The 26,670-nt window shown below is 44.3% G+C and overlaps 1 protein-coding gene across 10 annotated transcripts in view; it reads right to left on the bottom strand.

Annotated features, from left to right (window-relative positions):
- REPS1 (RALBP1 associated Eps domain containing 1) overlaps window positions 1-18,109 on the bottom strand; it is a 108,056-nt gene extending 89,947 nt beyond the window's left edge. For 7 of the 10 annotated variants that reach the window (XM_050949553.1, XM_050949554.1, XM_050949558.1 and 4 more), the window contains exon 1: window positions 17,869-18,108. In XM_050949553.1, the coding sequence (XP_050805510.1) occupies window positions 17,869-18,021 (153 nt within the window). In that variant the 5' untranslated portion in view covers window positions 18,022-18,108. Of the gene's footprint in view, window positions 1-17,417; window positions 17,692-17,868 lie in introns of those variants that run through there. The other 3 variants (XM_050949561.1, XM_050949559.1, XM_050949563.1) reach the window with 3 other exon arrangements.
- Window positions 18,110-26,670: the final 8,561 nt, after the last annotated feature.

Here is a 26,670-nt window from a genome sequence, read left to right as displayed (position 1 = left end):
CCTCATTTTGGGTCTTTGACACATGTTATGCCCCATGTTGAGACACTGGCAGGTTGAGAGGCACGTTCCCATCCCAAGGATCTTATGATAAAGACAGCAAGCATACAGAAAGCACTGAGAAACCCAAAGAACAGGATATACATATCTGTGTGATGTCACATAAGAGTTTTATCAACATGTGTGGGATGGCTGCAAGACTAATGAGCAGTAAAGCCGCAAGACAGATATCCACCTTATCACGAACAAAGGCTGAACATACTTTGGACCACACTGTCACATCAGAAACTTAATTTACAAATGTTTCAGTATTAACAGGTTTCTCTGGACTATGTTTTAAATCTCTCTTCTCTAAAGCCATCTTTTTAACTCTTATGTTATTCTCTATCCAACTGTAGATTACAAGGAGGGAGCCATAAAATAGCCTAATGTTTTTGTTACATAAAATTACAACAAACTGAAAAGATCAGGTATCTCAGGGTCTTCCATGGATACAAACACATACCAGGCCCTTAATGAAAACCTCAAGTCTCCCATTGTCATTAACAAAGCTCTCATTTCAACAGGGTAATGAGATGTATCTTCTATATCACTGTTGCAGAACTGAATCTCTCACATGCTGGGCCTTGAGGCAATAATTCTGGAAGCAAAACTCCATAACTAGAGGTAAGGGAATGTTTCTCTGCAGTTTTGTTTTATTTTTTTGTTTGTCCGTCCGCTATCTGAAGTTAAGCAGGTTTGAGCGCTAGCAGTAGTCATTGAGGAGATAGCTTAGTGGGCAGAGAGCAGATGAACAGATAGATTGCATGATTAATTGCAGAAGCTCATGACAAGTTTATATCATACTGCAATGTATTACATAATATATTTACACAACATATTAGGTGATTGTTAATAATTGTATTTTGAGAGCCTCTGTGCTGGCCACTGTATACATATGCACTGAGATAATTCCTGCCCCAGATTTACAATCTAAAAGACAGACAAGGGTTGAGGACAGAGATATAATGTCAGCAACTGAATGAGGTGATCATGACAGCTTTATTAATTACATTTATCTAACTTGTAAATCACACAAGTTGCCCTTGCCAGGAAGATGAAAAATCAGAGGAGTGATCCCTGAAGGTCTGGTCAGTAGGGACTGAAAGTTGTTCCGATGATTTTTTTAAAGCCGAGTTTGATGAATTTTGTAAGTGCAGATGGCCATTAGTCTAATTTCAGGAAAACACTTACTCTGTTTGAAAGGTGATATCATATAGATTACTGACATCTGAATTTCTTCAAAGAAATGTTCCAGTAACTGGACAGACAAAAAGCTAAGTACACATAACTTTAACCAGCTGAAAGGCAGAAAGCAGCTTCAAGGAAAGGAAGGAGCCTTGGATCTCAAAGTCCTCTCTACACAGCTGTCAAAAGGAACTGGAACCAGATCAGAACCACTGCTCTTTATGTAACCTCATGACTGAAAATTCAATTCAAAGGAGCATACAGGCAGCCCCAAGAGCCACTGCTTTCCAAAGTGTTCCCCTACCCTCTCTCATGCTGCGAGCACATGCACTGCAAGAGTGGAGATACCAACAAGTTTTTCTTCTTTGAGTATTAAAGATTAAAACTCACTCTACACAAGCCATCAATACCCTAGGACCAGGCCACCCCAGAAGCTCGGTGGAAGGCAATGCTGAGAGTATGGAGTTGAAGATGCAAGAGAGAGGCTAAGTCATATGCAATGGACATTATTGGGCCCTGTCTCACAATAATTATAGTGGGAGCTGGCAGTGACCCCCTACATGTAGGCTGCTTAATAATTTCCATTTTAAAAAATTCTTTGTATTCTCTGAGAGGCTTTAACACTTCCTTTATTTGCATCAGGCCTTGAGAGTTTGAGAGAGAGAGAGAAGACACTTCTTTAGCCTGGAGGCTTTGCCCCCATGAAATTCCATTTGCTGAGCAGAGTTATAAACTGTTAAAAATTACCATTTCCTTTCTCTCACTTGCTTCTCTCCGAAAAATGTCGGCAACCTGTCAAAATAGCTGAGCATGAACATTTTAAAGATCTACGCTCACATTGCTACCAAGGCAGCAGCAACAGATACTGCACTGGAAATCCCTGGGAGCTACTGCAGCAGCTGTGATGAGAGGGAGGCAGTAGGCAAGGGCATGTTTGGCTTCCCAACCACAACTGAACAATCCATGTTGTCCCATCATCCCATCTCACATCCACATGTGCTCCAGTGCATATGCATGACAGTCCAATTTTATGATCACCTAATAACCCCTCTCCCACTCAAGCTCCTTATATTATTCAGTGCACAGGTTGGATGTACGAGGTTGCACATTTGGCTTTCCCTAAATTTGGAGTACTGGCCTTGCAACCTAAAGAAATAAGTCAAAACTAAAAAAGTTTAAGTGTGTTTAAAAATATCTGTTCAAAATACAGGGCTCTCTGATTGCAATAGGAACTGAATTTCTTCCCAATTTTTCTTCTTGTACTAACTGCATATTAGCAGGAAAATGGAAGCCTGATGGCTTAAATTCCAGGAAGTCTTTATCCATAAAGAAGCTTAAACTTCCTGTGTTTGAGTGATTAGCTATTTTCAGACTTTAAAATATTTATTTGGATATGTTTATGTACTATTACAAGTATTGACACACGAATTTTTGGTTTTGTTTTTAATTAAAGCAATCTGGTGTTTTTTCTTGCTTTTTGGATAACATTTTGGATAACAAGTCCTGACAGCAACTAAGTAATGTAATATTACTATCACACAGTAATTGCAAAAGGAAGTAATGAAGTAGGTAGAAAAACAGTAGGTGAAAAAATTGGAGATAGTACCCTGGCTGCATTTATAAATAGCATCGCTGCTAGGGTTTACTCCAAGAATAGTGACCAGTTTGAGCCCCAGAGAGGAAATCAGATGGTAAAGGAGAACAGGTATGGTTGAAGCCCCTAAGCCTGCTACTCCGAGTTGGTGCCCTGCCTTAATTTATTTTCCTCTCAGACTCAAATGAAGACGTATAATTAAATGTCATCACTGACCTGGTTGTGTACTGCTTTTCTTCCTCTGTTAAAATTCTGAAGGATTGAAAGTTTTCACACCTGATCTTTATTGGAAATTTGTTAACAGATTTTTGATAACTTACAGCTTAACTGACCTGCTGATGAACTGCAGTTTTACTTATCCCTGCTCCCTGGATACCAACTTTCAGAGTTAGATATTTTAAATTTTAATTTGGGGGGGAGGGAGGTGGAGGAGAGAATAGGACAGGGCTATTAATATTAATTCTTAGATAGTTAAGGCATTTTAGAAAAAGCAGTCTTGCTGGTTTGAAAACTGCCTTACTTCATTAGACAGGAACTTGCCAGACTGAATTGCAAGTGGCTCACTGGCAGGGAAAGCTATTGAGGAGCCAGGCTGGGAATCTAGCACCTCAGGGTATGTCTCTATACACTGCAACTAAAAACCCACAGCAGGCCTGTGCCAGCTGACTTGGGGCTTGTCTACATCAGAAAGTTGCAGCGCTGGTGAGGGAGTTACAGCGCTGCAACTTTGAAGGTGTACACATCTGCAGGGCACCACCAGCGCTGCAACTCCCTGTTTGCAGCGCTGGCCGTACTCCCGTTTTGTCTCGGGTGTAGAGGATCCAGCGCTGGTGATCCAGCGCTGGTAATCCAATGTAGACACTTACCAGCGCTTTTCTTGACCTCCGTGGAAGGAGGAAGCCTCTGGTAATCAAGCTGGTCTCCTTTCCCGGTTTGCTCTCTCGTTCCCGGAGCCCAGAGCAAGCAGGTCTCCTTCCCTGCGGTTTGCTGGGTGGCTCCGGGAACGAGAGAGCAAACCGCGGCGAAGCGGGTCTCCTTTCCCGGTTTGCTCTCTCGTTCCCGGAGCCCCGAGCAAGCAGGTCTCCTTCCCTGCGGTTTGCTGGGTGGCTCCGGGAACGAGAGAGCAAACCGCGGCGAAGCGGGTCTCCTTTCCCGGTTTGCTCTCTCGTTCCCAGAGCCCAGAGCAAGCAGGTCTCCTTCCCTGCGGTTTGCTGGGTGGCTCCGGGAACGAGAGAGCAAACCGCGGCGAAGCGGGTCTCCTTTCCCGGTTTGCTCTCTCGTTCCCGGAGCCCCGAGCAAGCAGGTCTCCTTCCCTGCGGTTTGCTGGGTGGCTCCGGGAACGAGAGAGCAAACCGCGGCGAAGCGGGTCTCCTTTCCCGGTTTGCTCTCTCGTTCCCGGAGCCCCGAGCAAGCAGGTCTCCTTCCCTGCGGTTTGCTGGGTGGCTCCGGGAACGAGAGAGCAAACCGCGGCGAAGCGGGTCTCCTTTCCCGGTTTGCTCTCTCGTTCCCAGAGCCCAGAGCAAGCAGGTCTCCTTCCCTGCGGTTTGCTGGGTGGCTCCGGGAACGAGAGAGCAAACCGCGGCGAAGCGGGTCTCCTTTCCCGGTTTGCTCTCTCGTTCCCGGAGCCCCGAGCAAGCAGGTCTCCTTCCCTGCGGTTTGCTGGGTGGCTCCGGGAACGAGAGAGCAAACCGCGGCGAAGCGGGTCTCCTTTCCCGGTTTGCTCTCTCGTTCCCAGAGCCCAGAGCAAGCAGGTCTCCTTCCCTGCGGTTTGCTGGGTGGCTCCGGGAACGAGAGAGCAAACCGCGGCGAAGCGGGTCTCCTTTCCCGGTTTGCTCTCGCGTTCCCGGAACCCCCCTTGAAGCCGCCCAACAGCGCTGCAGTGTGGCCACATCTAACACCACTTGCAGCGCTGGTTGCTGTAAGTGTGGCCACTCTGCAGCGCTGGCCCTATACAGCTGTACTAATACAGCTGTAACAACCAGCGCTGCAAAACTTTAGATGTAGACATGGCCTCAGGCTCACAGGGCTTGGTCTAGGGAGCTGTTTAATTGTGGTGTAGACGGTCAGGCTTAGGCTGGAGCCTGGACTCTAGGACTCTGCTGAGGGAAGGGTCCCAGAGCTCAGGTTGCAACCCAAATGTCTACACTGCAATTAAACAGCCAGTTAGCCCAAGCACCAAGAGCCTGAATCAGTTGGCACAGGCAAGCCATGGGTATCTAACTGCAGGGCAGATATAATCTCGGACAGCTTCAGAGAAAAGTACTCTTCTTCACCTGCCACATGCTATGTTGGCTGAGGGTAGGGAGAAGAGAAATTTGTGCCTGAAGATGTCTCAAGAGCGAAGCTCCTAGTCTGGCTGTTTATATAGCTTCCTCACCCACTAAACCCAAGTCTGACAAATCACTGCAGGTTTAGCAGGATACTCTCAGAAGGAAAGTACAAGAGCAGGGGTAGGCAACCGATGGGACGTGTGCCGAAGGCGGCACGCGAGCTGATTTTAAGCGGCATTCACACTGTCCAGGTCCTGGCCACTGGTCAGAGAGGCTCTGCATTTAATTTTAAAAGAAGCTTCTTAAACATTTAAAAAAACTCATTTACTCTACATACAATAGTTTAGTTATATATTATAGACTTATAGAAAGAGACCTTCTAAAAACGTTAAAATGTATGACTGGCATGCGAAACCTTAAATTAGAGTGAATAAATGAAGACTCGGCACACCACTTCTGAAAGACTGCTGACCCCTGTACAAGAGGGTAGTTTTATCTTTGGGGTGGGGAGAACAATTCCAAACTTATCCCCATTCTGTGAAGGATATGGAGGAGCTGGAGTGTCACGATGGCAATCAGGAAATCAATAGCTATATTAGGGATGAGAGGGACAAGCTTATTCCCTCACTGATTAAGTCACATTTTGAAGGTTCTCTTTGGGACCATAAATGCTAGCACAGGGGTTGGCAACCTCTGGCACGTGGCTCGCCAGGGTAAGCACCCTGGTGTGCTGGACCAGTTTGTTTACCTGCCGCATTGGCAGGTTTGGCCAATCACGGCTCCCACCGGCTGTGGTTTGCCGTCCCAGGTCAATGGGGGCAGCAGGAAGCTGCGGCCAGCACATCCCTCGCCCGCGCCACTTCCTGCCGCCCCCATTGGCCTGGGACAGCAAACCATGGCCAGTGGGAGCGGCGATCGGCTGAACCTGCCAACACAGCAGGTATACAAACTGGCCCAGCCCGCTAGGATGCTTACACTGGAGAGCCGCATGCCAGAGGTTGCCAACCCCTGTGCCAGACACTTAATCTGTTTTTTATTAATGGAAAGCTTGGCTTAGATTCTGCAGTATAGTATGGCAGTCTGAAAATAAAGTACCACTCACCAAGTTTCCAGCAGCCCGTTCAACTCAAACCTTGTTCTCTCGAATGCTACTCATCTATTATTCATCTACTCACTTGTTCTCCCTGTTAACTCCTTCACCTTTCACTCCTTCTCCAGGCTCTCAAGTAAATCACCTATCTTATTTCCAGATTACTGTTCCTGACAGTATGCGGTAGGAAGAAAACTACCTAAAACTTTGTCAGAAGATGGGGTATCACTAGCACATGATGCCATATATCACATTAGATGTGCAGGTGAATGAGCCTCTGATGGTGTGGATGGTGTGGTTGGGTCCTACGATGGTGTTACTTCCCCAGGTGGGTAATCTTGAGACCTACAAGATTTCTATCAAGCATTCTTAAAACTACAATACCCATCTGGGGAAGCGAGGAAACAGATTGTCAGAGCGAGATGGGCACCCAGAAGTCACCTACTACAGGAGAGGCCCAACAAGAAAAACAATAGAACACCACTGGCTATCATGTACAGCCCCCAGCTAAAACCTCTCCAGCTCATCAGCAATGATCTACAACCTATCCTGGAAAATGATCCCCCAGTAACACAGACCTTGGGAGACAGGCCAGTCCTCGCTTACAGATAGCTCGCCAACCTGAAGCAAATACTCACTAGCAGCTACACACCAAACCACAGAAACACTAACCCAGAAACCAATCCCTGTAACAAACTCCGTTGTGTTCTCTGTCCCCATATCTACTCTATGACACCATCATAGGACCCAGCCACACCATTAGAGGCTCATTCACCTGCATATCTACTCATGTGATATATGCCATCATGTGCCAGCAATGCCCCTCTGCCATGTACATTGGCCAAACTGGACAGTCTCTACGTAAAAGGATAAATGGACACAAATTAGACATCAGGAATGGTAACATACAGAGAACACTTCAATCTCCCTGGACACTCTAACAGATTTTAAAGTAGCCATTCAAAAAAAACCTTCAAAAACAGACTCCAAAGAGAAACTGCTGAGCTACAATTCATTTGAAAACTTAACACCATCAATCTGGGCTTGAATAGGGACTGGGAGTGGCTGGCTCACTACAAAAGCAATTTTCCCTCTCTTGGTATTGACACCGCCTCATCAATTATTGGGAATGAACAACATCCACCCTGACTAAACTGGCCTTCAATATTGGTTCTCCACTTGTAAGGTAACTCCCTTCTCTTCATGCACCAATACTATATTTATGCCTGTATCTGTGATTTTCACTCCATGCATCTGAAGTTTTTTTTTTATTTTTATTTTTTTTACCCATGATAGCCTATGCCCAAATAAACCTGTTAGCCTTTAAGGTGCCACCGGACCCCTCGTTGTTTCTATGGATACAGACTAACACGGCTACCCTTCTGACAGAAATATATTTGACACTGGGGACACTGGCAGCACGAAAGTGCTCCTGGATTATAAATAATCAAACTCACCCCTTCCAGAAAGTCAGGTGAGGGTGTCATCTTTTTCAAATTCTTCTAATTAGCATATCACAGTTTCTATAAACCCTAATCCTGGCTGCACAGACATTCTCCTGTTCCTGTAAAGGGCATATTTAAAAGTTACATATTTTGTATAGACAGACAGATAGCTGCAGGGACCAATCCAGCTCCTTGGGTCGCTTCCAGAGCCAGCAAAACACCTGTTGATCACCAGCATAAATGCTGATTTAGGGCATGTCTTACACTGCAATTAGACACTGTGGCTGGTCTGTGCAAGCTGACCCGGGCTTGCAGTGCTTGGGCCAAGGGGCTGTTTAACTGAGGTACAGATGCTCAGACTCAGGCTGCGGTGGCGACCCTCCCACCTTGCAGAGTCCGATAGCCTGGGTTGCAGCCCAAGCTCAGATGCCTACACCACAACTGAAGAGCCTCTTAGCCTGAGCCATCTGGCACAGGGTTTTTAATTGCAGTGTAGATATATCCCTAGTGAGCCACAATCAGACAAGCACTGCTGATTTCAAAAGTAATAACACCCCTCTAGCCCTCGGGGGCAGTGAGTAGAATGAGTGGGAAACCTGTCCAGACGTGATCCCCATTAGAGGAAACATGCAAGTTGTTTACAATGAAAGTTGTGAATGTGGGGCTGTGTAGAGGAGAAGGTGTTCTTTGTGTTATGGCTTAACTATGAATTTAGGCAGAGGAAGAAGAGCAGAAAATTCTTGAGGTCCACTAGGAACCCTACATGCAGGCATAATTCATATGGGAAGCACTTTTATGGCCTCCCATAACACCTATGTTTTAGGTATCAGATAGTTTCATTGTTTTCCTTGTTCATGTGGGTTTTACCCAGAAAAAGATTTCAAAAGCTAGTAAAATGGGATTGTAAAACATTGACAAAGGGTTCAGGAGTTTATAGTATCTGAAATTAAGATTATTTATGACTTCAAGTTGACGATATACCTTTAAATTAATAACTATTTGTTCGGGTTATTGTTAGGTACTCTAACTATCTGATACAAAAAGTAATTCCCTTTCAGGATTAGAGAAAAAACTTGCATTTTCACAATGTGAGAAAGCAGAGAAACTGCCCGCCAGCACAGAAAGGAGTAAACAGCTAATCCCGCCCCATTATACCTGCAGCTACTGCCAGGCATGGAGGGGGTAGGAAAGGAGAGCCTGGTCCAGTTCAGGACTGACTGGTGAAAAGCAGGAGCAAGTTATGCCTTACTTGACAGGAAGGATGACTACCAGCCAAGGCAGCCACCAGTGAACACATTCCATCTCTCAGGCTCCAGATAAGGGAGACTGCAGAGTAGACCTAGGAGCCTCCAGCAAATGAGGTAACTGGGTGACTGCAGTCCAGAGACATTGTGGGGTCTGGCTGCACCAAACTTACTGCTGTCCTGTCTGAAGGAGCCCAACATCCACAAGCGGGAGCTCTGGGCAGCAAACCACGCCAGCAAAGTGAACTATAGGGGACAGGTCCCAAACTGAAGGAACACTAGTCGGAAGTAGCCCAGGGCAGTGGATTTAGACTCCCTGCTTGGAGTGTCCCCTGTCCAGGGGTCAACTCACATAGGGCCCTGGGCTGGGACCTGGTGGAGTGAGAAGTCCTGAGTTCCCCAACCACCACTGCCTGAAAGACTGAGGCACCTTGACCTTGAAGTCATGTGCATCACCAGGCTCCCTGGCCATCCATGCACCCTATTACACACACTAGAAAGAAATCACAAGATTACAACGAATACATAATCAAATACTTCGTTCACTTAGTCCAAGCATTGACAGCTTTGATCAACACCAAAATGTGAACATCTGATGCATTTCTAAAATTCTAGTCCAGATGCTACTATTTAGGGTGGGTATTAATCCCTGTCCCTCTCTTCAGGTCTTTTTTTAAGCTTCAGAGTAGCAGCCATGTTAGTCTGTATCAGCAAAAAGAACAGGAGTACTTGTGGCACCTTAGAGACTAACAAATTTATTTCAGCATAAGCTTTCGTGGGCTACAGCTCACTGTTTTCAAATAGGGTTGAGGCTTGATACTGAATATTAGTTCAGTTTTGTGCTGGCATAAGTCTTTATGAGGAGAAGCTCATCATGTGACTTATTATAAAGCATGATAATTTTGGATCAGGTTTAAGGACTGGCAAAAGTTACACTAGTAGCCTAGTATAAGCCTTGTCCACACTAGGAAAGTTTTAGCTAAAATTTCCTACCATTGCTCAAAACAGTGGGAATGTTTACATAGACCAGATACTGCCAATATCTTAGCTCAGGGGTGGACAAACCTTTTGGCCCGAGGGCCACATCTGGGTATGGAAATTGTATAGTCGGCCATGAATGCTCACGAAATTGGGGGCTGGGGTGCGGGAGTGGGGCCACAAATGAGAAGTTCAGGGTGAAGGAGGGGGTTCTGGGCTGGAGTGTGTGGGGAGGGTGGGTGCTCCAGCTGAGGGTGCGGGCTCTGGGGTGGGGCCGTGGATGAGGGGTTGGGGGCACAGGAGGGTGCTCTGGGCTGGGACCAAGGGGTTCAGAGGGTGGGAGGGGGATCAGGGCTCGGGTTCAGGGCCCAGGAGACACTTACCTCGAGCAGCTCCCGGAAGCAGTGGCATGTCTCCCCTCTGGCTCCTACACGAAAGCATGGACCAGGAGGCTCTGCATGCTTCCCCATGCACAGGCGCTGCCCCTGCAGCTCCCATTGGCCATGGTTCCCGGCCAGTGGGAGCTGTGGGGTTGGCACTTGGGGCAGGGGCAAAGTGAAGAGCCCCCTGGCTGCCCCTACACATCAGAGCTGGAGCGGGCACAGGCCTCTGCTTCTGGGAGCCATGCGGAGCCACGGCACATATGGAGCAGGGCAAGCCCCGGGCCCCGCTCCCCAGCGGGACCTCAAGGGCTAGGTTAAAACATCTGAAGGGCCGGATCTGGCCCCCAGGCTGTAGTTTGCCCACCCCTGTCGTAGATTGGCATGTTCTCTGACCCTGTGCAGAGTAAATCTAATTGACTGTGCTTCAAACACCACTGAACAGTCCACAATAGGATTTTTCCAGTGCTAACACAAGTAGAATTGAGCATGTTTGCCACAGTTCAAGATATAAAAGTCAGAACTCAGCTCTCAGGTTACAAACTGTAAGAGCAAATTCTTGTACTAGAAGAAATAAGACTGCGTAAATGCCTTATTGTTGCAGAGAAAAGAAACAAGCATATCAATCAGCTCAGGGGAGATAAGTTAAAGGAAACAAAAGAAAATATTTCATTGCAACAATGCATTTTAGACAAATTCACAACTTTGCGTATATCATTCGCAAATTGGGAGCTGCTAACTGTATACCCAGTGACTACACATTTTTTGTACTTAAAAACAAGCTTGTGATGCATTTATCTCTTGCCACTTCCTATTAAGGAAAGTGGTAAAGAACAAAGTGCACATAAGCACATGCCTCATGTAGGCCTATGACACAAGTACAAGATATCCAAGGTTAAAGATTTGTGAGTTTGGGTTGCCTAACTTCAGATTAAATTTCTAAAGGTTAACTGAAAAGCAAAAATAAAAACTGAACTACAGATTTCTATACTGAATGAATGCCCTCATGTACTACACTGTTGTGAATATTCAGAAGAAATAAAATTTAAACTACATCTAACGGTGGCTTAAAGAAAAATAATTGCTCTCTCTTTTTTTAAAGTATGAGATGCATAAAGGAAGCCTAAAAGTTTAAGATTCCTCTAATTAAAAATTCAAGTCTTATTTAGAGAAATAGTAGGGGTGTGACAGTATATATACTAAGGAAACCTGTTTAATTCAGAAAGCACATTCTCTCTCTTTATTCAGACTATTTAGAACAAAATTAACTCCGCTAAAAAGACAGACACCCAAGATCCTGAAAACAGCTGGAAAAGCTTGGGTTTTTGGGGGGAGGGGGCCACAGTGGTGGCAGAGAGAAGGGAGAAAGGATTCTACACTCCTACCCCAAAGAAAGCTCTGAAAGGAAACTTCTAACAATGAAAAAACAGGTAAAGAGCCCAGATACTATAATGACGGAAGCTATTAGCCTGATCCTGCTCTTACTGAAGAGAATGTCAAAGCTCCCAGAGACTTCAATGGAGGTAGGATCAGGGCCTACTAGATGCGCATTCCCAATATTTTAAAAAATGTTCAGACCTGTTTTCTTGTAAATCAGTCACTAAAATGAGAAAACCACTTGACTCCCATCTTCAGGTTACCCTTTAAAAAAGTTAAGTACAACCTTATTTTAAGTAAGTGCATGCTCACCACACTGTTTATTTGGGACAATTTACACTTTAACTCAGCTTTCATTTGTAGTTTCTCTTTTATAGCTTCTGCTTTCGTGAGCTGATAATCTACCTTTAAGAGTAGATTTTCACTGTAAGTCCTCATCTACATTAGAAAAATGTACTCTTAGACGAATTTTTTTAAACTATTTTATATAGTATAGATGAGGCTTTAAAGGACAGATCTGGGAATTCAACTTTGACAGTATGTCACATTTTAAAGTGTGTAATAAAGGTTTTACTCATAGTTAATGCCAATTTTTAAAACATATAGCAAGTTCTCACTACCAACTTAAATTGACATCTAAAGCAGTAGAGAATGAAAACACTAATAACTGTGAAATTAAGACGACCACTATAATATTGACATTTTGGTTTTCTTAAACTTGTTCCCCACATACACAATCTACTCTGAAAACTGATCTGCATTTTTAAATTGACTTATTGCTAGGGTATTTGAACTGATGGGTTTCTCCTATGGAGCACAGTAATTCCCCAATCTATTAATTTCAAGGTAATTTAACTATGGAAACTATTCTGTTACCATAATAGCCAATAGCAAATAAGGATAGAAATCAAAAGGGGTAGACAAAGCTTTTGGAAATTAAAAGATTAGAGACACTGTTAGTTTATTAGACTGGCAACAATATTTTTTAACCATATTAGTTGAATAAAGGACTAACAAGCGTGTACTGTCATGTATATCACATTAAAACATCAAAATGAGACTCACTAGACAATGAAAAATGGTTCCTCACTCTGCCCACCAACAGACAGCCTTAACAAAAGAATATCAGCTAGCATTTTAATCACTTGCTTAAAGGTTATCCAGTGCAACTGTAGTTAGTTGTAAAAAGTAGATCCTAGCATAATTGTAGAACCCACTCATTTTTCATAGAGTCTCTAATGCCAAAGTAAAAGTCATTAAACTTCAGTCTGGAACATCAGCACTGATTTTTATTAAATGACAGGTGTTCTAAAGAGGCCAGCAGGCAGGGAAAATGCTTATTTAATTTTTCCCCCTTGTAATATTATTTTGCAACATAAGGTCCTGCCTTCATGACATAGTAATTTTAGAAGAATGTCAAGCACAGAAATAATCTCACAGTGCAGTTGTGTAAATTGTTTCAAGAAAGTTCTACACTCATTCAAGATAAGAGCAAAATACAGCACACATGCATAAAATGTTCTGTGATTATGCAACTTTAACAAGAATTATATAAATCCAGTACTGAAGTCTTCAAATCATGTACTTCTATATCCCTGGGATATTTTGTTCCAAGAATATCTTTGATGTCAAATATAACCCCTAAACCAATATAATAGTAACTGATAAGCCTAACAAAGTAAAAGAAAAGGGAAAATCATGGAGGCCCAATTTAATGAATAATTTCAATACTACACTAATGAGATTCATCAAGAACTGATTTTAAATTACTTTTGAGAAAATTCTTCTATTTCATGTTCCAATTCATTACAGAGGTTAAAACTTACACGTGCTTCTGTACTTTTCAATTTAATTCACCAGTGTACTTTTATTCAGAAAATTAGCATGCGTCACGATTCGGTTAACAGGACTTCACTTGATACTTCAATGCCAGTTTACTACCATAACTTTTTTAAACAGGTTTTAAAATATAGCCTGATTTATCCAAACTATGTGAAAATACCAAATATTTATTCTGATGGATAGGTTTTCCTTTACACTTGATTTTTTGATGTTTAGATTCCTTGTTAGATTGAAACTTTTAATTTGAAGAAAAAATTCATATTTGTTTTAAAAGACAATTGTGATGAGAAAGTTTATGTATGGAAATTAGATATCCATAACATTTCTACACAATCAATGGATGCAGGGAGTTTCCATATTTTGGCATCTAATATATTCAGAGTTTAAATTGTCAATTTAGAAAATTATTTCTAGTTCTTTTATGGTTTCAAACTAGGTTTTCAAATGAAAGCAAATATGGCACTGTCTGTCTAAAACTGCAGATTGACTAAAGAAGTGGCAAAATCCTCATCCACGCAAAATCAAGGCATTTACTTTCAAAAAGCACACTGTGCAGAGAAGGGAATGGTATCATGGTTTCCAACTGGTACAGTCACTAGAACTGCAATAGTAAAGGCAGACTGGGTTTTGGTAGTTCATGGACAAGTTATCCATCCTGTGCCCTTCATTGGTCTGTCCACAAACCAATCCTCTCTGCTATCAGAAACTAGTGCTTCACAGTACACTGATAGTGCACAGGGAAAACATGTGTGGCCTCTCCATTGTGTGCCTCAACAATGAACTGCTGCATTTTGAACATTATTTACATGCATATGGGCCTGGAAAGATATCATCTACTCAATCTCAACTGCTTGACTCTGAATCCTAATTTAAAAATACACAAAAGACTTCATTATGAACAGCTGAGTCTGTCACACCTTTCCCCCATTTGCACTTCTGGGTACACCCTTTAACCAGATTATTTTTTGCCCCAATGCTAGTTTAGTAAAGAACTGCCTGCAGAATGGCAGTTAAACAGATTAATGAAAGGCTGACATTAGCAGAGTTAAGGTTGTGGTGAATGGTGTCTCAGTTGTGGTAATGGTAAGCTATGTGTTTTTGTGGGCGGAGGAGTGAAGGGTTACACCCCTAGGTGGCTCATCTTTTCATTTTCTTGCTCTTAAGGGTTTGTCAAGCGTGTGTGTGTGTAGCAACTGTAACTGCTTCACTACAAAGATTTTTGTATATTATTTCCTTGGTTTATTTAATACATAATTGAGGGGTGAGGCTTAGCAGCAGAACTGAGATTTTTTTGGGGGGTGCACCAGCAGCCGTGCATTAACCTTCTCTGTTGTAGAATAAAATCCAACAGAAATGTGTAACTCATGTGTGAGCCTTGCTCCCAACCACCCAGCTTGTGGCACAATGAATAATGTGTAGGTCCAAGGAAGGAAAGAAGCGAAACAAAAATTCCCACAAAGTCAAAGATTCTGATTTTTAATCAAGCCTGTACTGATTTTAACAAAAGATGCCTTAAGATTTCTACTGTCTCTGATTAAGAACCTGTGAAGAGAAAAGGTTATAATGGAAATCCACATGTATACATGCCCCAGATTTAAGAATGCTGGGTCTAATCTGACTGGGCTAAATAAACTCAAGATCTATAAAAAGTACTCACATTTTGGTTGTTTAGTACTAAATGTTGCATTCTATAGGAACATGTGAATTGTCCTACTGGATCAGGTCTGAGATCCACTTAATCTATTCTACTGTCTCCTTCCTCAGTGTCCAGCACCAGGTGTCTCAGAGGAAAGTGGAAGAACCCCACAGTAGGCAGATGTGGGATAATCTGCCACCCACACTAGGTCTCATCCTGATCTTCAATAGCTACAGACTGATTTATACCCTGAAGAATGAGGTTTGATAACCTTTCTACAAATTTGTGTTACGTTAACTCTGGTTATTCTTGATATCCATACAAATGTCTATTCCTTTTTCTTCAGTCTCATTAAGTTCTTTGCCTCAATCACTTGCTGTGGCATTGAGTTCCACAACTGAGTTAAATGCGGTGTGAACAAATTTACCTTTGGATTTGAATGTTCTCTTCTTAGATTATGAAATAAGAACAGCCATTTCCATTCTTTATTTTATATACTTTTCTAAACTAAACCTGGGTCTTCTCAATCTTCATATAAGAGTTTTCTATGTCCTTGATCATTCATGACTTTTTTCAGAACTACCCCTAGTTCTTCAATATTTTTGAGATAGAGTGACCAGTACTGCATACAGCATTCCAGATGAAGCCACATTATTGATTTATAGGGGCATTTTACATCTTTTGTATTATTCATCTCTTTCCTTATGCACCCTAACATTATTTGGTTCATAACTGCAGCTGCCTATTGATAGGACATCTTCACTAAGCTGTCTACAATGACACCCAGGTTCCCTTTCCTGACATGATCCAGTCTATTTACAACCATGTAAACTACTTGTATATCTTACATTTCTCTCTCCCAGCATGCATTACTCTTCAAGAGAATATCACTCTGAAAGAGAATATTCACTTCCTTTGAGACAGACTAGGTAGAATTTGAACCTGTGAGCACTTCTGTATAAAAAGCACAAGACTACTTTAAGCTCCAATAAGCTATTGCATCAAGTATAGAGTGCTACCACTCTACTATTTTATATATACAACATGGAAGAGACACTAAACAAAAACAAAACATATCCAATTGTGTTCATGTGATGAGTTTAAGGAATGTGGAAATCTGTAATTCAGAACACAAATACTAATAGTGGGTGGCCCTCAAGGTCTCATTCATAAAATATTTTTAAAAATTAGTTCTCTTTTAGTTTAGAGATTTAAACAGTGTAGATCATGAATGAAAGACAAGGACATCAAATCAATAAATCAGACAACCAGATTTCCTAGTAATTTAAATTAATTTTGGCATTTAGTCCTCACCAGAATGTTTACACCACCCACAACTTATCACCCTCTTTTACTGAACTGAAGCACATGATCCGGTTCATTTTAAACTAATTTCTACTAATTTAACCACTCGCTTTTAGGTGTCTAAAAAGTAACACCAACACCTCCTGATTAAGTGTACACAAGCTCCTGAAATTAATCCAACTTTTGAGTTGCAGAAAGTTGACATACATGTCCTTGTTGGTCTTAAATTACAATAATGCACTCTGACTCTTCAGTGAGGCACCAGTGAACCTATGAGGTGGTATGGCTTTCTGGAAATACTACTTTACTCTGCTTAAAGCATCTTTCAGGGAACTCAAAAAACTTCACAAATGTGAAGGCCATGAACACATTATGGTGGATGCAGTGACAGCAACAATTCATGATACACAGTTGTTGCAACTACAGTTCCCCTGTGGATACTTTTCTAGGAACTATACTAGGCAAACAATGCTAAATTATCCTTTCAGCTATACTGGAAGCACTACTTGTAACTGTGTAACATAGCTCTCGGATGAGTCCCAGTTCCCACTGGTCACAGAATTAGTTCTGGAATTTTTGCTACCGCACATTGCTAGTAGGAATCTACTGCGTTAGCACAAACTAGCCAATATTACATAGTTTTAAAATTGCATTTTTTCACCAGTAGATGCCAATGTGCTTTACAAAGATATGCAGGTACTCCATTTTTTGTAAATTAAGAAACAAGCATTATTTAATTATTTGAACAAGGTCACTGAGCCAGTAGCATCATCAGGAATAACGTACAGATTTCCTGTTTCCTAGTATTTTCCAGGACTGCTGGAGTTCCCATGCTTTGGATGGACTTCACTGTAAAGCTTTTAGAAGTGATATACTTCCCTGCCAGTGGCCAGTGTTACCCCAGGAGCTCAGCAACGAAGCCTCCCCAACCCAGCAAGTGCAGACCTCTGAACTATACATTAACCCAATACTAACACTACGATCCCAAGACAACACGCGCAGAGCGTCCCCGAGTTGGATAAGCATAATTACCCCGTTCCCAGCACTGCACGGGCACAAGCCCAAGCCCAGCAGGAGTCGATGGCGCTGAAGTTGCCATTCCACATCGTATCTCGGGAGCACGGCGACTGCCCTCGGGCATCCCCCTGCACAGAGCCCCCCGCTGCAGGGGAAGAACAGGTTCGGGCCGATGCAGGGGGATGCCAGCACGCGGGGCACGGGCAGTCCCCCCACCCCGGTGCCTTCAGGGCAGCAGCAGCGGCGACAGCCACAGGGCGGCGCCAAGCAGCCCCAGGAGGGGTGACGGGGCGGTTGGGGAGAGGCAGAATCCTCCCTGCACCCGGGGGCGGCTGAGGGGCTGCTTGGCGCCCAGAGGCGCGGGGGGGAGGATCCCCGCCCCCGGCAGCGGGGGAAAAGGGCGGCGGTCCGGGGGAGGCGGTGCCAGCCCGCGGGGCCGCTGGCGGGGGCGGGTAGCGGCCGTTACCTGCAGGACCACCTCGCTGGGCAGCTGCGCGGCGCGGAACAGCTCCAGCACCCGCCCGTTGGGCGCCACCTTCTTGGTGCTCTCGGTGTCGCAGTAGGAGAAGAGGTCGCAGTAGTAGCGCTGCTCCGCCTCGCTCAGCGTCAGGCCCTCCATCGCGCCGCCGGGCAGCGGGGAAGGTGAATCCCGCGAGCCGCTTCCTCTCGGGCCCCGCGCGCGCCGCTATCCCTGCGAGGCCCGGCCGCTGCGCTCGCGCTGTGGGGGCCGCACCGGAAGCGCGGGGCCCGCGGGGTGGGCGTGGCTATAAAGTTTCTCGGCCTTGGCCCCGCCTCCTCCACCCCAGCGGAGCCGCCGCCATTTACTGAGCCGCGGAGACTCTGGGGGGAAGGAGGCTGCCGAGCAAAACACGCCTCTGCCTCAGACCCGGATGTGAGGCCCAGCCCCGCCCGGCACCCTTCGTGTGCTGGAGGCCGCAGGACAGAGGCGCTTGCAGCGTCCCCTGCCGGCGTGGCGGGCTCAAGCTTGGTGCCCGCCCCGGTGCCTGGGTTGCTCCCCGGTGCCTCCTAGGGCAGGACGGAGGCAGGTCAGGCGCGTTCAGCGGCGGCTGAGTTGTGTGGCTCGCGGTGATGATCCCTGTTTTAAGGATCCCTGATTTTGAGGAACCAAAATTAGGGCTGCCTGGCGGGGGGGAGGAGGAGGAGGAGGGATAGCTCAGTGGTTTGACTATGGGCCTGCTAAACCCAGGATTGTGAGTTCAGCCCTTGAGGGGGCCAGTTAGGGAGCTGGGGGAAAATCAGTACCTGGCCCTGCCAGTGAAGGCAGAGGGCTGGACTCAATGACCTCTCAGGGTCATTTCCAGTTCTATGAGATAGGTGTATATCTCCATATATTATATTATCTCTCTCTGGACCACCCATCCCTCCTTTCAGTGACTTGGCCCATAAGTAAGCAGGGTGGGGGCTGAATCAGACCTTTGCAGAGCAGCACTAAGCAAGGTAACTGTTGATCACAGGCAGAGGTGAAAGTAAGCAGGCCCAGTCCACTACAGCATACCAGCAAGAGCCAGGACACCATGCTGGAGTGCACCAGTTTCCACGGGGATTGAAAGGGCTCTGGGCTGCTTGCAGATGCAGGCAGCCCAGAGCTCTTTGAATCCCGGCCACGACTGAGATTTAAAGGCCTCAGAGCTCCCCGCAGCTGCGGGCAGCCCAGAGCCTTTTGAATCCCAGCCGCAGCTGAGCTTTAAAGGGCTCAGAGCTCCCCGCCGCTGCGGGCAGCCCAGAGCCCTTTGAATCCTGGCCACGACTGAGATTTAAAGGGCTCAGAGCTCCTCTCAGCAGCAGGGGAGCAGTTTGGTTGAATGACTCTCAGCACACCCACTATACAAATTGTTCCAGCACTCCTGGTATTGATTAAACCTTGTGCTGAGCATGAATTCAGCCTGAAGAGCCTATGTCTGTTAATCAAAACTAAGCACAAAACTAAAGAAACCCAACCAAATAAAAGATCAAAGTTAGAAAATCATTATGGGAGGGCCAAGTCTAGGGACCACTGATGGAAGGAAGGAGGTATGCAGCATTCTTTTGCTGTCCAGACCTCTTAGGATCCTACAGACAAATTACTCACCTATAAAACATAATTTTCTTAGAAAAGGAGTATTGGACAACTTAATGGAAAACTAGAATTGCATTTGTCCACTGGTACCAAATATAACAAGTATGTTGTAATGTTTTATTCATTTAAAGGGATTGTCGATTAAAACCTTGCAGTCTTGAGTACCTTCCCACTGCTGTGAAGAGGTAAATGAATGTGGGTTTCAAAAAGCCCGTTGTACATGCTGAGGCTTGCTTCCTAAAATATAATTCACATATTATATACCAAAAGTTTATTTATAATTAGTTTTCTAAATTCCTTTTGCACACATAACACCGTGGAACAGATTTTACAAACTCTGCCAAGTGCACCTTTCTACTATAACTCACCAGGGCTACAGAAACTTCTTTTGTCCTTGGCCTTCCATGGAAAGACTAGTGGATTAAGACTAGAGATGTGCAGAAAAGTTTTAGAAAAATTCCAGTAGCTCTGAATAAAGAGCTGGACTTTTGCTACTACTGATCCTTCCAAAAAGAAAGAATAGTAGGTAGCAGAAAATTTTATTCCCAGATGAAAAAGCATTGTGATCATGCTGTCAAGTTTTGTGAATCAAACGAGCCCTTTTCCTAGTTTTCAAAAAATCCTGGACGTCTGTCAAAGGCATTTGTGTAAAATAAAAGTCTTCGGGTAAAATCCAGTCACTTTACAGATATTTGCAGTCTCTACATCGGTAAAATCTTCATATATCATGTATGTATTCATGTATTACTCTACATCATTCCTTTCTATCTTTAATATTTACATCTTTCAAATCTTTGTAGACTCACCCTTCCAATCCCCCTGTCTTTGTGGGCACTTAGCTAAATTATATCCACTTAACTCTTAATTTTTCCTCATATATAATGTTTTAATCAAAGCAGAAAAAAATCAATAGATCTCTATGCATAGACTTATTGAGGAAGATCTTGTATTCCTGTAATGAAAAAATCAGGATGCATAATGGGTGTTTATATATGATCACTATATTTTAAAATATTCCAGGTCCAAAACCCTAGATAACTAAAGTCCTAATCTTACAAACTCTGAAGCACATGCATAATTTTAAACACATCAGTATAACCATTGAAGTTAAAGGGAATACTGTCACAGTTGGGCATGTTTTTAAGCTCGAGATCTAAATATGTAAACTAAAGTTATTTCTGTAACACTTGTGTAATCTTGGAAGAAGGGTAATTGGTTTATTTATTGAGAAAGTAGTAAGAAAAGTTATAACATAATTTTGTAAGTGGTGTTCTAAACAATAATTGGTGATTTTGTTGATCTTTTCTATCAAAGTCCAAATATGTCTTTCACACTTGGTTGCTGTGGCGGCCTGTCTCTGAATCAAGGTGGGAGGGAAAGAGGAGGTTCTACTTTTATCTTAGCTCACTATTTAGAAGGCCTTATTTATGTGATTATCAAGTCCCAACCACCCCCCACTCTCTCCAGCCTCCCATATATCCACCTCCACCTAGATAGAGAAAAAGTTACATTCTCAGGAAAACACCATTGTGAAATTAGACTAGTTTAAAGAATCATAGTATGACTGGAATCATCTCAAGGTCTTTAAGGTGGCAAATAGAAATAAAAAGAGGGACTAGAAAATACATTTAAGAGCTGAAGGAGTAAGTCACCTGATTTTCTTTCAGGACTTAGTCTTTAGCACAGCGTACTTAGTATGTTCCTGAGTACAATAAAGCAAAATGTGGTTTTCCTCTAAAAAATTTGTAAAACTTGCACTGTCTTACTCAGATATATTTCCTAAATTCATTTGCATTCAGAATTATATCAACGAAATGAATGGACAAAAAAATGTTGACTACTTTTTATACTTGGTACTGGAGAGCCAACAGTTATGGGAAAATTAACTGGATTCTATTCTGACTCCCAAATCATTGACAGAATTGTTATACAAGTTCCAAGTCTGGGGCTAAATTCTGCCATCAGTTACACCTGTGCAACCCATTTATCATTTGGAGACAGTGAGGTTGTACATGTATAACTGTGGGCAAAATTTGGTATACAAAATCTTCATTATTAGTGCTAATTCATGAGCCAGAAAAGAAAAAAAAACAGCTAGATTTTTGTATCTCAGCTTGAGTTTATAGAGTGGAGTTAGCAAAACAATATTATTTTACATGTAAATTGCACAAATTTGATGTGGAAGTCATCAACATACAACTAGAACTCCCTAGAACTATTTGTAGTCAGTTTTCAGAACTGAATCCTCTTAAGGCTAGTATTACCTAACAAATGTTGCATACTGAAAGCTGATTTGAAAACAGTGCATAGCATTTGTTTTGTCAAAAAAATAGATCTTTATATATAACCTGATGTTCATATCTTGAATGTCTTACGCAATTGGCTACGATGAGAGTTTTGCCTGAATGACAGCTGAATAAGGCTTCATGATATAGCTCCTAAAGTATGAAAGTTTCTTTTGACCTATGAGAGTAAATATTTCAGTTGCTGGGATTTACTTTTACCATCTACTGAAACATCTGTGAACAGGCATTGCCACATGAGGCTCCAAAGGAAGAGCAAGCTAGAAAAAAATTACAAATACTCCTCTACCCTGATATAACACTACCCGATATTAGGCGGATTCACATACAAGGGGGTAAAGCTCTGACAAGCTGCTCTGAGCAGCATGTTAAGGGTGCCGGGCCAGGTGGGGCGGAGGGATTTGATAAGGGGCAGAGGATCTTGGGGGCGGTCAGAGGCTCCCCCCCGCAGGAGCTGTGGGAGGGCACTTTTGGGGGTCCCGCAGTCCCAGAGTGGGGCCGGGGAGATTAGCAGGGGGCTGGGAGCAGCCCGCTCTGCTTCCCTTGTCCCGGCCCCAGCGGCGTCGCTCGGGGGAGGAGGCTTGGGGGAAGAGATTCCCCCCGCCCCCCGGCTCTCACCAGCAGCGGCGGAAGCGGAGCAGCTCGACCCCAGCCCACTCCACTCCACCAGCTCCCAGCCGCAGCGCTCCACTTCCCGCCGCCAGTGAGTATAGGGGGGCGTCCTTTCCCCAACCTCTCTGCAGTCACCCGCAGTAGGAAGCAGAGCGACACAGCCCCAGCCCGCTCCGCTTTCCTTGCCCCGACCCCAGCCATGTCGCTGGGGGGCGGCTGGGGAAAAGGTCCTGCACTCACCTGCCTGGTGGGAAGCGGAGCACCACGTCTGGGAGGTGGTGGAGTGGAGCGGGCTGGAGCCACATCGCTCCGCTTCCCACCGCAGGTGAGTGCGGCGGGCGTCCTTTCCCCAACCTCCCCACACTCACCGGCAGTGGGAAGCGGAGCAGCACAGCCCCAGCCCGCTCCACTCCGCCAGCTCCCAGCCGTGGCGCCCCACTTCCCGCCAGGCAGATGAGTGCAGGACCTTTCCCCAGCCACCCCCCAGTGACACGCCTGGGGCTGGGGCAAAGAAAGCAGAGTGGTCTGGGGCCTCTTTGCCCTGCTTCCCACTGCAGGTGAGTGTGGGGGAGGGCATCCTTTCCCCAGCTCCCCGCACTCACTGGCAGCGGGAAGCGGAGCACTGCGGCTGGGAGGTGGTGGAGTGGAGCGGGCTGGGGCCGGGCTGCTCCGCTTCCCAGTGCTGCCAGTGAGTGCCAGGGTGGTGAGGGGTGGATAGGGGTCGGAGCAGTCAGAGGACAAGGGGGTTGGGTAGGGGGTGGGGTCCTCGAGGTGGTTAGGGATGGGGAACTCTGGAGAGGGTGGTCAGGGAACAAGGAACAGGGGGGCCAAAGCAAGTTTGCTATAACGTGGTCTCACCTATAATACGGTGAGATTTTTTGTCTCCCGAGGACCACCTTATATCGGGATAGAGGTGTATCAAGTTACAATGTTTAAGTTTCTTATGCATTCTGGGCCAGGCTGTCAGCTGGAGTAAACTGGCATGACTCCACAGACTTCAATAGAAGTATGCCAGTTTATCCCAGCTGTGGGTCTGACACATAATATTTAGTTATACTGAAGTTTTACATGTTAAGTCTGAAATATATACTCTAGTTCTAATATCTAAAAGCTTCTGAAGAAAATTCTGCCAAGAGATCTGACCAATGCAAGATTAGGACCAAATTCTGCTGTCAGTTACATCAGTGTGAAACTAGAGTAACTTCATTGAAATCAGAGTCGTAAATTTAGATCTACATTGGTGTAACTGGGACCAGAATTTGGTACTAAGATATAGCAGTGTCTTCATTGCACTGCCAGACCTATTCCTTCAAGGCATGTCCATTTTCTTACTACAACAGTAAGATGTACACTGTATATCCAGAAATTAAATGTTCTATTCTATGCCCTAAGTCACCTAAGAGGGGAAAGGACTTATTTTCCTGTTATAGTGTAAATAATTTTGAAAGCAAAACTGCTATTAGAGCTTCCTCTTAAACCTGAGCTATATAATAGAGATTAATGACAATTGTGTCTTTGTAGTGTAAAGCAAAGTGGTTATTGTTTAAAGTGCAATTACTGTTGAATCAGAACTGAAATATAAAATATAATGTTCTAAATTCAATTTCTTCACTTTTTAAAACACCCTATTCTATTCCAGTTGTGTGGAAGTTCAGAGGGATTGTATTCAATATGATGGGTACAGACTTAACTGCTAATTCTACATCGCACCAAGCGTCTCTGAATTAAAGAGGCTTCTGTAGAATTGTTGCCAGGTGATTCAGTACATTGTATGCCTTCTGAGAAAAGGGACAGAGCTCATAATGCTCAAAATTGTTGATATTTTTCATAAGCTGAACATATTAGAAATATACACACACACAAGACAGATGGATAAGTATACACACACAGAGGAAGACATAAAAACTGGAATTTATATAAAAATGTAAGTATATCACTAACAGGATCTAAATAACTACCAGAGAAAACTGCTCTCCTCTTGACATCTTCCATTCCTACTCTGACTCTCCATGGTGAGTTTATTGCAGAGTAAACTGGTTCACCCATGACCCAGTCAATCTTCTCAAAGACCCTCCCTCCAGATCCCAGAATAAGGAGAATGACTTCTCAATATGGGTCAAATTAAGAATGAGGAGGTGCAACTCTACTTGGTGCAGAGTGTCAGTAGATACTGGATACAAAAATTCACAGCCTTATGCAATTTGTTCACACCCCACACATCAAGTTTTCTCACCCCATCTGTTAAAACACTGCTCACACTCCTCTTCACACCACTTTATGACCAATCAGCACTAAGAGGTGTGACATAGGTCCTACCCCCAGACCAAACAGCGCTAAGGGGTGTGACATAGGTCTTGCTCTTTGAGCATATGCTGTGGGGCACAGGCTGGACTTCCAGTAATTATACTGCTTCTTCCCTTGACTAATCAGTGAGGTGGAGCCAGAAATCACTATCTTTGATATCTCCTGAGACTTTCCCCCATCAGGCCATGCACCATATGTTTGTTTTTACTTCTGGGGGGGGTGAGTCATCCCCATGACCATCCAGCCTCCAACACCTAGACTGTGGTCTCAGTCTAGGCCTCCATGTAGGCCTGAGTGGGAGAGTGAGCTTATCGCTGGGCCCTTGTAAGCAGTAGAGCCCCTGAGCTCCAAGCCAACCTGAGAGGATATCTAGGTCAGAAATCTGACCTTTAGCACTTAGCTGTTGGTTGTTTCATAGCACCACCTCAGAAACCTGCAAGCCATCCTTGACCATGGGATGTTGTTCTGGGAAGAAGGACTGCTAAGCAGAGATGGGGTGCATCTACCAACTAAGGGGAAGAGCATATTTGGATACAGACTGGCTAACCTAGTGAGGGGGGCTTAAACTCAGTTCAATGAGAGCAGGAGACGAAAGCCCACAGGTAAGTAAAAAATGTGGAGATCTCAGAAAAGTGTGGGAATCTAGGGGGAGCATGGGGCCATTATAGCAGGAATAAAGGAGAAACAAGAGAACATGGGAGAGGGAATCAAATTAATAGACGTCTATATGATAATGTGAGAAGTGTGGGGAATAAACAGGAAGAACTAGAAATGCTAGTTAATAAACACAACTATGACATAAAGCATCTTCACCAGATGTACTGCAGTGGCGCAGTTGCACTGATGCAGCTGTGCTGCTGTAGCGCTTCTACTGTAGACAAACCCATAGATGGGGCTACTATACAGTGTGTTCATAACTGATTGGAATATCTGGAACATAACTATTCCAAGACAGTAGTTATCAGTGGTTCATTGGAAGGGCATATTAAGTGTGCTAATACAATCTGTAGATGACACAAAGTTGGGAGGTATTGCTAATACAGAAGAGGACTGGAATATCATACAAGAAGATCTGGATGACCTTGTAAACTGGAGTAATAGAAATGGGATGAAATTTAATAGTGCAAAATGCAGGGTGATGCATTTAGGGACTAACGACAAGAATTTTTGCTATAAGCTGGGGACTTATCATTTTGAAGCAACAGAGGAGAACAAAGACCTGAGTGTATTGGTTGATCACAGATGACTATGAGGTATCAATGTCATGCAGCATGAAAAAGGCTAACACAGTCCTGGGGTGTATCAGGCGAGGTATTTCCAGCAGAGACAGGGAAGTGTTAGTACCATTATACAAGGCACTGGTGAGACCTCATTTGGAATTCAGTGAGCAATTCTGGTCGACCATGTTTAAGAAAGATGAATTCAAACTGGAACAGGTGCAGAGAAAGGCTACTAGAATGATCCAATGAATGGAAAGCCTACTTTATAAGAGGAGACTCAAAGAGCTTGGCTTGTTTAGCCTAACCAAAAGAAAACTCAGGGGAGATATGATGGCTCTCTATAAATACATCAGAGGGATAAATACCCAGGAGGGAGAGGAGATATTTAAGTTAAGCTCCAATGTGGACCCCAGAACAAACGGATATAAACTGGCCATTAACAAGTTTAGGCTCGAAATTAGGCAAAGGTTTCTAACCATCAGTGGAATGAAGTTCTGGAACAGCCTTCCAAGGGGAGCGGTGTGGGGGGGAAAGCTAACTGGCTTCAAGACAGCTTCACGAGTTTATGGAGGGGATGGTATTATGGGACTGCCTATGATAGCATAGGCAACTACCAGTAGCAAAAATCCCCAACTGCTGGAGACGGGACACTAGATGGGAAGGGCTTTGAGCTACTACAGAAAATTCTTCCCCAAGTGTCTGGCTGGTGGGTCTTGCCTACATGCTCAGGGTCTAACTGGTCGCCATACTTG

Source organism: Gopherus flavomarginatus, chromosome 4 (genome assembly GCF_025201925.1).
Source record: "Gopherus flavomarginatus isolate rGopFla2 chromosome 4, rGopFla2.mat.asm, whole genome shotgun sequence".
NCBI classification, from domain to species: Eukaryota; Metazoa; Chordata; order Testudines; family Testudinidae; genus Gopherus; species Gopherus flavomarginatus.
This window is presented reverse-complemented; position numbering and strand designations above follow the sequence as displayed.